At 42.6% G+C, this 15,357-nt stretch overlaps 1 protein-coding gene across 7 annotated transcripts in view; it reads right to left on the bottom strand.

Annotated features, from left to right (window-relative positions):
- Window positions 1–576: 576 nt before the first annotated feature.
- LOC137350622 (casein kinase I-like) overlaps window positions 577–15,357 on the bottom strand; it is a 180,403-nt gene continuing 165,622 nt past the window's right edge. For all 7 annotated transcript variants that reach the window (XM_068015371.1, XM_068015373.1, XM_068015376.1 and 4 more), the window contains one exon: window positions 577–5,604. In XM_068015371.1, the coding sequence (XP_067871472.1) occupies window positions 5,550–5,604 (55 nt within the window). In that variant the 3' untranslated portion in view covers window positions 577–5,549. The remainder of the gene's footprint in view (window positions 5,605–15,357) is intronic.

The following is a 15,357-nucleotide window of genomic DNA, read 5'->3' as shown; positions in this document are numbered from 1 at the left end:
TGCTTGGAGTGGTTGTATTACTAATGCGACAGAAGACAAGAGCCCTTGAGGAGGAAAAGCTGTCCGGGTACAGACTTTCAACAATTGGTTTAAACTGTCTGACACTGGGCAAACCCCATGTGTCTGAACCTTGGCACGGGGCAACATTACCTGTAATTCAACAGACAGTGATGCCATCCGTACTGGAGTGGCAAGTATACGGTTAAGAAGGGATTAAGTCATTGCATAATTCAGGACTGACGTACCAAAAGATCACATCGCCTTTGCGAGGCCTTTCAATTTGAAATGTGAGATTGATCAAATTTGTGGCAAACGCGAACAAAGCTTGCTGGAGTATTGCAAATGGGACTGAACGCCAGCAAAGGCTCAATCAGGTTGCTGCTTGGTGTTTTCAACTACACACAATTCAGAGAAAGAAACCTTTCCAGCTCTCACCAAAATGCTCGGATTTTCACAGCATGTTCTTCAGGCTAGCTCCACGACTACACATGTAAACTATTTAATTCTCAAATTTAAAAAAATACTAAAATCAGAACAAGAGGTCATTTCAGCAAGAAAAAGAGACACATTTAACCATTCATTTTTTAAAAAAAATTTCCACAGTTGCATTTTTTTTTTTTACAGTTTACAAAAACAAAACTGTGGCCGAACTCCTCACATCCCTTCCCCACGGATACAGAACGAGCAGCACAAAGGGCAACAGTTATAAAAGAAAACAAACCAAAAGTAGTTTTTTTAAAAATAATTATTATAGTCTGGAATTTTGCGAATTTTATTTCGAAACTCATGCTCAGGAAGCAAACGTGTGCTATATTTACAAGACCACAGAGAGTAAAAACACAGCTTTTACTCACACGCTCAAGGACAGAGCAAAAAGAAAAAGGAAGTTCCATTGATAGTGAAACCTGATCCTCCAGTCATTTTGATTAAATAAAAGCTTTCCCGTCTAAGCAACCAGCAACTCACTGGTTTGGATTGCTTTCGAAAAAGTTAGGACGAATAATGGAACCTGCTCCTGATGAAGCAGCCATTGAGAGAGAGAGACAAACTTGTAATGTTGTCTCATTTAAATATGATTACACCTGAAAGCTGTAATTATAAACAGATTCAGGGCATGTTTCTTCCTGAAGTGATGGGGTATTATAAGCTTCACTGTATTGATAAACGATCGTGTTCAAGTATGAATTCTTAGTGATCAAAGTCCCAAACACATTTTAAGGAATCTATGATGGGTCTGCACTGCACCATTCAACAGCTACTTAAACCCCTAAAAAAAAACACAATTCTATACATTACTTCGGGTAGTTTCAAGCCTCTCCCAACAGTGCAACTCAGGAACGATCAACACGAACAGAAAACTTAACACTTAACAAGGCGGACAGAGAATCTGAGAGACACCAAAGTCACTCAAAAGGATTGAGCTGACCTGCCCCTTTAAGAGATAATTGCCAGTGTTTTTTGGGGGCCTTCCATTTCATAGCATTTTCCACGACTGGAATGTCACAAAGTTTTAAGAAGCAGCTACTAATCTGTATTTTGTAAAGGTAGTTTATGAGTTGCTCTACCTGGCAGAATTTGCAGCACTTTCAGCCATGTGAAAATCATTTCATCAGGGGACATTACAATGCCCTCCCAAGTCTATTTCCGAATCTTTGTAGGCATTTATCTCCACTGTACCTTTTAGATGAGAGACCAATACAGGAACTTCTGGGAAAGCTGGAGTGCCTTAAAGGGGCATGTCAAGGGACTCTGAGTTTTTGGGAATAATACATATAAACAGATAATGATTTTCCACGAAACCTGTTTTAAACTAAAAATTTGCATGGAAATGTAAGACGTACTAAGTAAATAAAAAAAAACAGTCGAAGATTAAGTTGCAGCTAATGACCTGTGCCATCATTCTGTCCTTTTTGATTCTTGCAAAGCTGCCTTCTGGAGAGCACAGCCTGTCTGGATTGCAGGGAAGGTGCCAAGGGCGTCTCATGCTCTGAGTTACCAGCACTGCAGTAACAAGCAAGCGCTGTCACAAGCACTCTCGCCGCAGCTTATCAAAGACAATAAAACAAAGCTCCCTGCCAGCTCCGGATATCAAGGACCAGAGACACACAAGGAACTGTGAACCATTTCAAGTTCAAGCACTTGGGCGTGCTTTCTAGCCCCAGAATGCAATCTCCCTCCAACACAAACAGGGCTCTGTGAATAAAATGTGTGTATATTGCACTTGTACCTGTATAGTGCCAACGCTGTGCGTTTTTTTCCCAGCTGTTCTTGCTGTGGGTGGTGTCTTTCTCGGCTCCCTGAATAAGTTTTTTTTTCCTCTCTCTCCCTCCTGTTCCATCAGTTACTTTCACAGAAAAACCTAAGCCCTTTTGAAATTACAGCACAGAATTGTTAAATGCAAATAGAATTAATGCAAGTGTGAGGTGCCAGTAGACTCTAATTAATGTGCAGTCTACTCCTGTAAACTCAAGGTTGTATTTTGCTTGAAAAGTTTCAATTAACCGGAAGTCTGAAATAAGCAAGTTAAATAAAATTGCACAGGATGCAATTTCTTTCAAATACAATTTGCATTAACATAATTGGAGTTATGCAATGCTGAATGAGGAGTAGATTGTACTATTCAGTAAACATGACTGACTAGGGCACCTGGATAAAAGGGCTGGATAATTTGGATTGGAACTGTAGACCAGCAGCTGGGATTTTGGTTCCCATACTCATTAACCGGTTTATATACAGTGCAAAGTACTATCTGTTGCCAATCTCAACTCAACAACTCCCCAGCTCTTGGTGCTTTTCATGCTTTGAGTGGCAACGTCTCTAAGTGCGTTAAGTTACTGGCCAGAGAAATTGAACGCTTTAAGGAACAACGTCTAGTTCAGAAAATTGCGACCACGGCCTTTAAAAAGCTGTATTTCTCCCCCCCCCTGCAGAAAAATTGTCAATTTAAAATAATTATTTTCTGACAATCAATTAAAACCGTGTCGCTGCACAATCTGGTAATTAAAACCAGCACCTTGTTTCAGTGTTAAAAAGAGCAGAATATTAAACAAGTAACAGTGTTAACATTTTTGCATGATGAGACCACAAAAGGACATTCAAATAGTTTGTGCATCTCTTGAGAGAATGCTGCTTCAGATTGCTTCCTCCCAGCTCCTGAGCAGGGTTCTGTGCTTCCATCAACTATATCTAAACTCCAGGATAGATTAAGGAGTGCGTGTGGCAACTTACGATGGCCAACACCATCCTTTTCTTCCCATGCAGTGGAATGTTTGGCTTCGCCTTGTGTTCTACCAACAGCATGTTGCTGGTTTCAGTGATAAGCAGCTATAGAACTGGCACTCAGTCTTATGGATGGTCAGGAGTGTTCTTTGTCACTCAAGTTACTGCCCTCAGTAAAGGTTTTCTGGTACCTGGTGCAAAGCCCGCCTCTACCCCAGGTCAACGCAGATACTTAGCCCGACTATGACCCATTCAGAATTGCAACAGCGGACTTAAGGGTCTCCCGCCTGCAGATATATCTTTTAGGATCATTTCATACCTTGCTGCACTCATTTGGCATTGTGAAGTGAGCTGGAACTTGTGTCCAAGGTGACACTGCATCTCTTCAGTCCAGAGCTTCCAGAGGGAGAAACCATGGCTTAACAATATTCCGCCAATGATCACAACATGGTACAGTCAAAGGAGTCACATACCAATGGCTAAGATGACCCAGCCTCGATGAGCTCACTGCATTTTGGAAGTACTTTGGTTGAGTTCACATTGCTATGGAAACATAACTGAATTGTACCCAGCTTGGGTCACTAGTTATGGCATAGTTAATCTTCGAAAGCATGCCAAGGCTCAGTGATGTCATGTCCAAACATATTAGTTGGATGGCATGGCAACATCATAATGCTCAATTTGCTTTAGTGTTCTGCCTCAACTGAGCTTTGCAAAATTAGGCAGCCATTTCTGGCAAATGGTCAATTTCCGTAAGCTCGCCTTCAGTGCTCAATGCTTGGCCAACCTTGGGACACAGCAGCACAAGGATGGTGAGTAAAGCCACAGGCACTTTGCGGCTTCCTGAGGATACAGCTGCCTCAAGCAAGTATCTCCGCAGTCACTGGCCAGCAGATACGGAGTATGCTTAAGGATCTAATTTCTGAATACATCACAGAGGATAAATCCTCTGCATCCCCACCCACCCACACCACCCGCCCCCAACCCAAATCCCACACACACTTCTTGTCAAAACACTGGAAACGTCTGCTCCGAGAATCCCAATGAATTCAATCCTTTCAAGTTGGTACTTGCACGTTATGAAAAGAACGCTCCCCTTTGGGACCCTAGAAAGATTAAGAGTCCTACATTAACCATAATGAGGGGGACAGATATGGAAAAGCTTCATCCACCTGGCCAGAGTCAGAAGAGTGCATCCCTTGAGAAGACACCACCCCTGCAGTGCTTAATACCAACTACTTTTGTGTCCAGTGAAGCTACCTACAACATAACAACTAATAAGCTGTCCATTCGTTTCGGTAACCGATTCGCAGTAATTCTTAATTCAGATGCTCGCCAAAGGCTTGTGACATTTGTAGGCATCTCCCTTACCAAATTGGCCGGGTGGGGTGGAATTAATGCTGTTTTCACTTTGTAATGTTTCCACAGAAACAGTGCTCTTTGGATATAACCATCAAAGATTTCAACTAAAAACACATTTAAAAGTGGCAGTACTGGCTTGGAAATTACTGCAGCAGCCAGTGTGTGTTCACAATCCACATTTGCGTTTGATCGATTCTGGATATCAGCGACAAAACACACACATTCATACACGCGCGTGCACACACGCCCCAACATTAAGTGCACCGTAAGAAAGCAAAAGAGCCCACCTCTTTTTCTTAAAAATTACTTCAGCCGGCATACACAAAACACATCTGCCGACGTCTGAAAGTTGCAAACAAGGTCAAGAAAAGGTTGAATAGTTGAGGGGTGGTGGGGGGGATAAACAGTAGATTGTAAATGTCTCACAGCTTATATGCTACATCACAAAATAGAACAACCACTTTTTTTTTTTTGCGACAAATGCACCTGTATCCGCCCTCGTCAGTTTGGCTGACCCCTCTTCCTCTGGGTGGGCATCTCCACATGAAGAGTCTGTTTGTACCCAGATTGACTCACCACACAAGTTCGTCGCGATTTGTGGTGGTGGGGAATGAGGGGCGGGGGGGGGCAGTCACCTGGGTTTTCCCCTTCACCACCACCCCCAACCCTCACAAGAACCACCTATCGCCCCCACACCCCCACCACAGCCAGGAAAACAGAAAACCCAGGACATGCGTCTGCCATCTCTCTCGGGGAAAGTTGGTCATCATGTTAAGAAGTGCAATTCAGCCTGAGTGTTTGAAGGAAAAAGGATCCTTTCCCAGCGGAGGATACGCAGGCACAGGCAAAAAATAATAAACAAAACAAAGATCAGTCTGAAGCTTCTCAACCAGTCAGATGGCATTTTCATCCAAAACGAAGGGAGTAGAACATGCAAGCAGAGCCTCGCAGTCCCTTGAGAGCTGCAGTCATTTGTGCCTATTTGTAGTTTTCTTCCTTTTCCTCTTGAAGAAACAGCAACACCTGGAGGTGGTGGAAAAGAGAAGGAAAAAAGCCTTTAATAAAACTTACAGAAGTTCTGCTTGCAAATGATTCATTGATCACAGGTCATTGATCACAATACACTGACAAAGGCTCAAGATTATACACCTTAAAACTGGATGTCCTTAAACTCCCCAGTTCAAAATATTCAATTAGTAGCTGATCTGGTCATGTATTCAGAAATAAACCTACTCAAAAACAGAAACTACCAAATATTTTATATCCAAATCAAGGGCAATCTAGATAAGTACATGAAGGAGAAAGTAAATGTTATGCTGATAGGGTTAGTTCAAGTAAGGGGGGGGAGGGAGGCTCATGTGGAGCAAAAACATCAGTCATTATTTCTTTAGACAACATAACAGTGAAGGAATACTGTGCACTTGCCTGGGTGAGTGCAGCTCCAACAACACTCAGGAAGCTTCACACCATCCAGGACAAAGCAGCCCACATGATTAGCACCCCATTCACCACCTTAAACATTCACTCCCTCCAACACTGGCACACAGTGGCAGCAGTATGTACCATCTGCAGCAACTCGCCAAGGCTCCTTTGACCGCATCTTCCAAACCCGTGACATCATCATCTAGAAGCACAAGGGTAGCAGGTGCATGGGAACACCACCTGAAAGTTCCTCTCCAAATCACACGTCATCCTGTTTTGGAACTATATTGCCATTCCTTCAGTGTCGCTGGGTCAAAATCCTGGAAATCCCTTCGTAACAGCACTGTGTTGGGCTGAATGGGCTGTTTTTGTGTTGTAAATTCAAAGTAAAGTTTTAGCTTAGACACTAAAAATTATATACTGTAGTTCCACAGCTAAGCTAAGCACGGATCTACAAATCTACAGGAGACCTAACAAGTTCAGCACTGTATTACAGGCCTATTGAGGAGGATTAACCATGCACAGTTATGACTATGACTAATAGCGCCCTTTCCAGGATGTCACCATCGAAAAGGATTAACCTCTAGTGGATTTTCAACTGCACTTAAATAAATGGTCCCGCAAGGATTCGGGAGGCAAAATATAGTGGTTATGTTACTAGACTACTAATCCAGAGGCCTTGGACTAACAATCAAAAGAGAGTTCAAATCCCACGACAGCAGTCTGAGCATAAGTAGTTTAAAAAAAAAAATCTGGAAATAAAAAGCTCAGGTCGGTAAAAGTAACCATGAAGCTGTTAGGTTGTCTAACAATGACATTTTTTTCAGTGCATTCATGGGATGCGAGCATGGCTGGAAAGGCCAGCAGTTATTGCTCACCCCTAATTGCCCCAAGAAGGTGATGGTGAGCCACCTTCTAGAACCACTGCAATCCATGTGCTGCGGGTACACCCATGGTGCTGTTAGGAAGGGAGTTCCAGGATTTTGTCCAGCGACAGTGAAGGAATGGCAATATAGTTCCTAAACAGGATGGCGTGTGACTTGGAGGGGAACTTTCAGGTGGTGGTGTTCCCATCCATCTGCTGCCCTTGTGCTTCTGGATGATAGAGGTCACGGGTTTGGAAGATGCGGTCAAAGGAGCCTTGGTGATTTGCTGCAGATGGTTCATACTGCTGCCACTCGTGACAGTGGTGGAGGGAGTGAATATTTAAGGTGGTGGATGGGTTGATCAAGTGGGCTGCTTTGTCCTGGATGGTGTCAAACTTCCTGAATGTTGTTGGAGTTGTGTTCACCCAGGCAAGTGAATGTATTGCATCACATTCCTGACTTGTGCCTTGTAGATGGTGGACAGGCTTTAGGAAGTCAGGAGGTGAGCTGTTTGCCACAGAATTCCCAGCCTCTGACCTGCTTTCGTAGCCACGGTATTTATACGGCTAGCCCAGTTAAGTTTTTGGTCAATGGCAACCCCCAGGATGTTGATGGTGGGGGATTCAGTTATGATATTGCCACTGAATGTCAAGAGGAGATGGTCACTGCCTGGCATTTGTGTGGTGCAAGTGTTACTTGCCACTTATCAGCCCATCCTAAATGTTGTCACAGTCTTGCTGCATGTGGGCATAGACTGCTTCAGTATTTGAGGAGTTGCAAATGGTACTGAACACTGTGCGACCATCTCCACTCTGACCTTATGATGAAGGGAAGGTCATTGATGAAGGAGCTGAAGATGGTTGGGCCTAGGATACCACCCTGCAGCAATGTCCTGGGGCTGAGATGATTTGCCACCAACAACCACAACCATCATTCTTTGTGCTAGGTATGACTCAACAATTGTCGGGTTTCCCCCCCCCCCGATTTCCATTGACTTCAGTTTTGCTAGGGCTCCTTGATGCCGTACTCGGTCAAATGCTGCCTTGATGTCAAGGGCATCATGTTTATGTTTTGACCAAGGCTGCAGTGAGTTCTGGAGCCAAGTGGCCCTGATGGAACCCAAACTGAATATCGGTGAGCAAGTTATTACTGAGTAAGTGCCACTTAATAGTACTGTCGATGACACGTTCCATCACGAGTAGACTAATGGGGTGGTAATTGGTCGAATTGGATTTGTCCTGCTTTTTTGTGAAGAGGGCATACCTGGGCAATTATCCACATTGGCAGGTAGATGCCAGTGTTGTAACTGATGTACTGTACTAGCGTGGCTAGTTCTGGAGCACAAGTCTTCAGTACTACAGCCAGGATGTTGTCAGGTCCATAGGCTTTGCTGTATCCAGTGCCTTCAGCCGTTTACTGATATGTGGAGGGAAGGAAACCTGCCATCTGGCTTATATGACAATTCCAGTCTTACACCAATGTGGTTGACTTAACTGGCAGTTGTATCAGAGCAACTAGAGATGGGTGATAAATGTCAGCCTGGTCAGCGACGCCCACACCCTGAGAATGAACTTATAAATTTTAGATAGCTGAAGCAGCAATTGAGGCAATAATTAATTATCGTCGTCCATGCAGCAGTGGGGTGAAGGAATCAATCAGGCTATCTGTCCACAATAGCTATTCATCAGCTTCTGATGGAAGGTACATCTAGGTATCAGGTGAGGACAGGATCAAGCTCGTCTAGGATTCATCTCAGTTAACAGTTCACTCTCACACTCGGGTAAGGTCCCGCAGACTGGTTGGTATTGGTGGAACCATTTGGAAGGGGAGGGCAATTACTCGTCAAAAACTTCACTGAAAATCACAGAGGCAACAAAAGCAGACTAAATAGCATAAGGCACAAACTCTCTACCAATTCAATGGTCCAGATATGTACAAAGTGCAAATTTTCTTTACCCCCCCCCCCCCCCCCCCACTGGGGATTGTGTGGGGGGGCAGGGGGAGCATTGGTATTAATAGCATCAACATATACAAGAAAGATGATGCACAGGAGCAGCTGGTTGTGCATGAGAAATTAAACCTCTCCTACCCTGCCAGTGGGGGGAAAAATCTGCCAATAATTTTGTACTGGCATAAACTGAGCATAAAATATAGGTGCAAACCAAACAGCGATTGAAAAAACATCAACACGCAAAACATAAAGATGCAAGCTGTAATTTTGATTTAACGAGTTAAGAATTGAGTTAGCCAGCAGCTGAAGTTATTTAGGAAGCATCAGATTTCATCACAATGGCTTCTACAGGACTGGGAGTGTGATCAGTTAACCAACTGCAAGGGGATGTTACAAGGATATGACATTTGAACTACAGACACTTTACTAATAGCTACTGTCCAGACCCAAAGAGCTCCCAATTGAAGCTGATTTGCACTGGGCTTCTCCACATATTGTTCCAAGTTGTTGGGCTCAGTTCTAAAAGATGGACAAGTGCTTGATCAACAGGAGGGGTCCCTTACCTACAAGGAGCTTAGAGTGGGGGTTGAAGAGTGGCTGGGAGACGAGGGGAAGCGGACATGGTGGAAGTGGGATGGAGGGTGCAGCAGGATGTCACGACACCTCCCTCCCACCAGCTGGAAACACAGCTTCAACAGGCTGCATGCATCGGCAGCTACCCATCTGTATTTTCAAATGGAGTCAGGGCAGCGCGGCCTAGCAGGAAGAAATGGCTCTTGCACATTTAATATGAGCTATTCCACGGACATATGTCCACTGAGATCCTGTGAACGTCTCCTATTCATGCCTGGATTGGTATGGATTAAAGTGCATGCAAGCATCTGTCCTTACTGTGTTCCCAGATAGTGATCTGAATACTGGTACATTAATACAATATTCTCTGCCATGAGTCGATCACTGCACGACTAGTACACAATACACGGACGATAATTGCTTTCATCTTTTCTCATTGAGTAATTCAGTGTTTGAAGGGAGTTTTCACCAGTACAGTGTGAAAATTCTGCTCAAAATCCTGGGTAGTTTTTCTTGGCAACATTGGTCAACTTGGCATGAAAAACACCACCATCTATATGATGTGCAAGCTTGCCCTTCTGTCTCTAGTGATTTAGTTTTATTCATTACCAAATGATCCTCTCCGTTGTATCTCATTCTCCTGTACACAGTGTCTAACATAGCAGTGCAGTTTTCACTGTTTGTAAAGTTCGAACATCCAAGGTTACATTGTTTTTGGCCCAATCTACTGCACACAAAGGGATTCCAGCATCTAGACAAATTGAACGTGACATGAATAAAACAGCAGTCCTCTACCCTACTAACTATATATTCTTGTAATACAATTAGGACTTCTGTGGCGTGCTTAGGATCATGCCAAAATGTGATGGCTAAAGTGAGCCATTTACAAGTGCATGCTGCAGGAAGACTTGTTAATTATTTTATGGATTATAAATGTTTTTATATTATAGGTTGTTGCTCTACTGACCTGTTACAGTGCAGCTATCTATTTAGTCAGTACCTGTGAAGCTAGTACCTAGAGTTTCCTACTCTTGTGTACAGTACCGCAGAGTGCTGTAATTGCTGTTTTATTCCTACTCGTGTACATAGTCGCCTTCCTTTCCATTTCTTCCACTGCTTTAACCAGGCAGATCCTGCTCTGGTTTCCATAACAAAGTCCCCATTTAAGTCAGCCTGACTCACACCTCCCTATCAAGAGAACTGGCTATATATGATGGTGGGAGTGGGAATCGTCACACCAGTTCCACTGGGCATAGGTACTCTGCTAATCAACCCAGTATTCTCAGCAGGACCCTGCACACAGTACCCAAATATATATTTTTTTTATTAAACAAAGAAATACTTCCCTGAAATTTTAAACAAAAAGAGAAATAATGCGGATGCTGGAAATCTGAAAATAGAAACAGAAATGCTGGAAACACTCGGATCAGACAGCATCTGGGAGAACAGAAGTCAAGATTTTGGTTATAAATCCTTGCTTTGAACTGGGCCTATACCAGAAACACCTGCTTTTGCACTCACTTTTGACAGATGCTAGCTGGCCTGCTGAGCGTTTAGAGTCTTGTGTGTTTTGGTTCCGTGAGAAACACAAAATTTTGGAGTAATTGCAGTAAGACTGTCAACGGGCAAGTTGCAGGGCCTGAGCCAGGCAACGCGCACTCCAACAACCTTGGTCAGTAAGTGATAGTTAATGACAATCTTGAATTGCAAAATGTTTTCTAAGCTTCAGCACTGGGGCTCTGTGCAGGCTTCCTGCATTTGCTGAATGTTGAAGTATACGTGCAGCAGTTTCTCAGTTTCTGCATCAATACACTTTGAAGGGTAACAATTTCTGTGGTACAGACATCATCCTGTAGAGGGTGGTTAACACAGTCACATCCCTCAAACTCTGTAGAAAGATTACATCTCCGGCAACTGGGTCATTGCCTGGCAATATCCAACAAGGTAGAGTCCAGAGATTGCTGTGCAGCTGCTAAGTAGGGTGGTTGGCACCTAGGGTGGGTACCCTTGCTCAGAACACCAGGCTGAGAGAAAAGTCGGGGTCAGCTCTTATTTCTCTTCAGGCTTTTAGACCCCACCTTGCTTTAGTTTCCCCCGTTTCAATTTCAGATCCAGTTACTTCCCACAGCCTCAGCTATTCAGATGGTCCTTTGTTTCTCTTATTCCAGCCATGCTTCTACCCATCATTTGATAGGAAGACTGTCCCAATCATCTTCACATTCTTTGAAGCAGAGCACACACAGCTCCATTTCTCCCTACTACTTCATTCCAATTATTTAAATGCTTATTCATTCTTACGGTTCTAATGAAGCGTCATACCTGGATGGGTCCACTTATTTGTTCTTTCCACAGAAGCTGACTACATTTCTCTCGCATTTTCTGATTCGGTTTCAGATCTCCAGCATGTGTGCATTTTTGGTTTTGTTATTTACGACAATATTCTATGACTGAGCAGATTGAGACCTAGTACAACACTGAAGTGACTGACTGCATAGAGGTCCTTATGCTTCTTCAAGGATTCACAAACCTACCAGGTTTCCAGCTTTCTTTGCTGCTGCTTTACTCCAACATAGATTGGATGCAATTACCAAGGCTGAACTGAGTTCACAGGCGATATAGTGGGGCAGTTGCTGGTCAATATCCTGAGCAATCTTTCTTGAGAATATTAATGAATTTGGTGCACTCAGCACTAAAGCTGATACACAATCTATCTGTAGACTATGGAAATCTAGTTTATATCTATTGCAGCGTACCTAGTGACCTTGTTAGACTGTATAGTCTCAAAGTGTATCTTACAGTGTGGTGCTGGTTCTGCCACTTCAGTATCTGTAAAGTTATAACACCTGGACATAAACGACTTATTCTTCTTAGATTCAATGGACTGATATAAAAGAAGTGCAGCTGACAGATAAATCGGTTCTAAACTTTGGGAGGCACTGCAATTTCCATCAGTTGGCCTATTCATGAGATTTCCCCGACCTGCAGTTTCCAATGCTATTCTTTCACAAAGTATTAAAGCTCCATAATTACTGTGCATGTTTGAGACGACCTATCTCCCAAGTGGGATGGGGGAACATCTGGAATGTATCTCATTACCAGTGGAATAGGCTTTACTAAGTGCATGCATCCTTCAGGGAATCTTCACCTTATTTTCCCTGGGTTCTGAGAATCAGGCAAGCATTCTGTGTCCATTAACAATTAGATGGCTGGTTTTAGTTTTCATTTGAGAAATGTGCTTGTCAGCAGTTCACTAAAAAGAACCGATGTCAACTCAAAGTAAGCCTAGATACATAACGAATGTATAAGGAAAGCCACATGCTGCCAGAGCAGAGATAAATGGCATCAGAAAAGCGATGGCAATTTCCTAGAAATTCAATATTCTCTCTCTACTCTTGTGAACAAAATCTGCACACAGTGCTGTGTCCAATAGTGTTAAGTTCAAAATAAACAAACTAGGCATTAGTTTCTATAGGTAATGGTATGACCAACAAGTGAAGCTGTTGGTCATTATGTGATGTGATGAGTTGATGCTGGGTACTCAAGTCCCATTCAGGTTTTTTAAGATTAAAAATTACATCAATGAACCACAATAATACTATAGATTTCAAATGCCCTGCACATAAAAGAACTATCGATCTGGCTGGTGTGATGCTTTGCATTGTATTTCTTTCACTCAACTGTAATTCCCCTTTTGAAGTTTGCATCTGCTGCTCTTTAAAAAATAAGTGATTAATGGTTGGACAATCCATTGAATTCTGTTATAATTCTTTTACTAAACTGGGAATGCAATTCAACTAATATAATTTGCAAAAATGTTCAGAAGGCATTTAATAAAGTTCCATCTGAGGCTTTGAGAGAGATTAAATCTTATAAGGAAGAATGTAAAGTACTGTGCGTGTGCGCAAAACAAACTGAGTCACAAGCCCCACTGCAGCCTGTCTGATGTGCTAGTAGGCTCAATGACAACTTGCATTTATATAGCACCTCTAACAGTATAACGTCCAAAGGTGCTTCATAAGAGAGTAATGAAACAAAATTTGACATTGATCCACATTGAGATATTAAGGCAGATGACCAAAAACTTGGTCAAAGAGGTAGATTTTAAGGAGCGTTTTAAAGGAGAAAGTGATAGGGAGTGGAGAGTTTTAGGGAGGGAATTCCAGAGATTAGGACCTCAACAGCTGAAAACATGGCCACCAATGGTGGACTGATTAAAATTGTGGATGTGCAAGAGGGCAGAATTGGAGGAGCGCAGAAATATTGGAGGGTTGTAGGGCTGGACTGGTTACAGAGATGGGGAAGGGCAAGACCATGGAGCATTTGAAAATAAGGATGAGAGTTTTAAAATCGAGCCAATATAGGTTAGTGAGCACAGAACATGGTGCGAGTTAGGATAAGGGCAGAGTTTTGGATGACCTCAAGTTTATGGAGAGTGGAAGATGGGAGTCCGACAAGGAGTGAATTGTAAGTGTCAAACCAAACAAAGGCATGGATGAGTGTTTCAGCAGCACACGAGCTGAGGCAGGGGCACAGTCCCTTTTCCAGGGCACTTGAGTGGAGGAAATTACCAAGTCACACAACCAACATGCAAACGTTTGGTTTGCTTTAATTCAAACTAATTTTAAACAGCACCAGTGAGCAGAAAGGAGCATGCGTTAACTCAGACCAGCTGATGCCTGATTAAAATTAGAGTCCTGGCAAGGATCAGAATCATTAGTACAGCATAAAGCACTTAATTTCAAGCTAAAAATCATTTTCACAGGACTAGGTGTGTGGGCAAATATTGCCAAAATAAGTCAGTTCTATGCTGTCTTACTGGATTGGAAGGTAGTTAAGTGTTAGAATGACACTAGAGGAAATGGTTGCGGCTAATAATTAGTGAAACTCCACAGATTATTCTGGATCAATACTGTTTTAACTTTTCATACATGACATGGAGAAGGAACAAAATCTAATGACAAGCTATACGGTCCTGGTGAGAGTATAAGGGGCTGGGGAGGGTGGTGGAATGAATTCACATACATCTGGGCTAATTAACTGCATGGGTTGGGACACAAATGGATTTTAATCTGGATAAATGCTACATTCCGTATATTAGAAAAATGAATGAAAAATATAGAAATATATCAATAAGGGACATCCATTAGCAAAGATCACAAAGTACAGATGAGGGAAGCCATCTGACACATCTTTCTATAGGAAACTATGATCCAACATGTGGTAAAGGAAAAGCACTTGCTGTATGTGCGAGTTATTCTCTTAGGAAATTGCATGTTGTTACCAGCAAGGTTGATTTATACTATTACAAGTCAAAATAAATAATTCGAAGCATGTGAGTAGTTAAAGTACTGGATTAGCATCCCAGACATTGAGTTTAAAAATCCTAACATGGCATTTGCAAAAGTAAATCCAATCAAGTCTGGCATCAGAAAAGAGCATAAAAATCCAACAGGTTTCCTTATGTCCTTCAGAGAAGGGGACTTTTCACCTCACAGTCTGGTCTACATGTAACTCCAGTTCCATACTTTCAATGAAGTAGCCTGACAAGCCAGTCAGTCATAAAAACAATCACTAGATGGGCCACTACCAACTTTATTAAGGATGGGTAACAAACGCAGGCTTTTCAGAGAGACACACATTCCAAGAACAAATTACCGAGTGAGGCCACTTTCAGAATATTGAGAGATATTTTGGGTGTGTAGTGATAAACTGGAAGGGATTCAGGGAGGGACAAGAATAATTCTGGGATTTGGAGCTTCATATCGCAGATTAAAATTCTCAGAACCAGTTGTGTTTATTTGTGAAACGGTTAAGAGGAGAAATGACTCAAATTTTTAAAATGCCAAGAGGAATGAAGAATACAGAATACTCTGGGTAAGTGAACTACAGTACGTCAGCAAGGATAGGAGTTAAGGGAAAGCAGAACTTGACATGGAACGGATACATGCGACAGAGTTTTCGGCC

Source organism: Heterodontus francisci, chromosome 35 (assembly GCF_036365525.1).
Source record: "Heterodontus francisci isolate sHetFra1 chromosome 35, sHetFra1.hap1, whole genome shotgun sequence".
Classification (NCBI taxonomy): domain Eukaryota; kingdom Metazoa; phylum Chordata; class Chondrichthyes; order Heterodontiformes; family Heterodontidae; genus Heterodontus; species Heterodontus francisci.
This window is presented reverse-complemented; position numbering and strand designations above follow the sequence as displayed.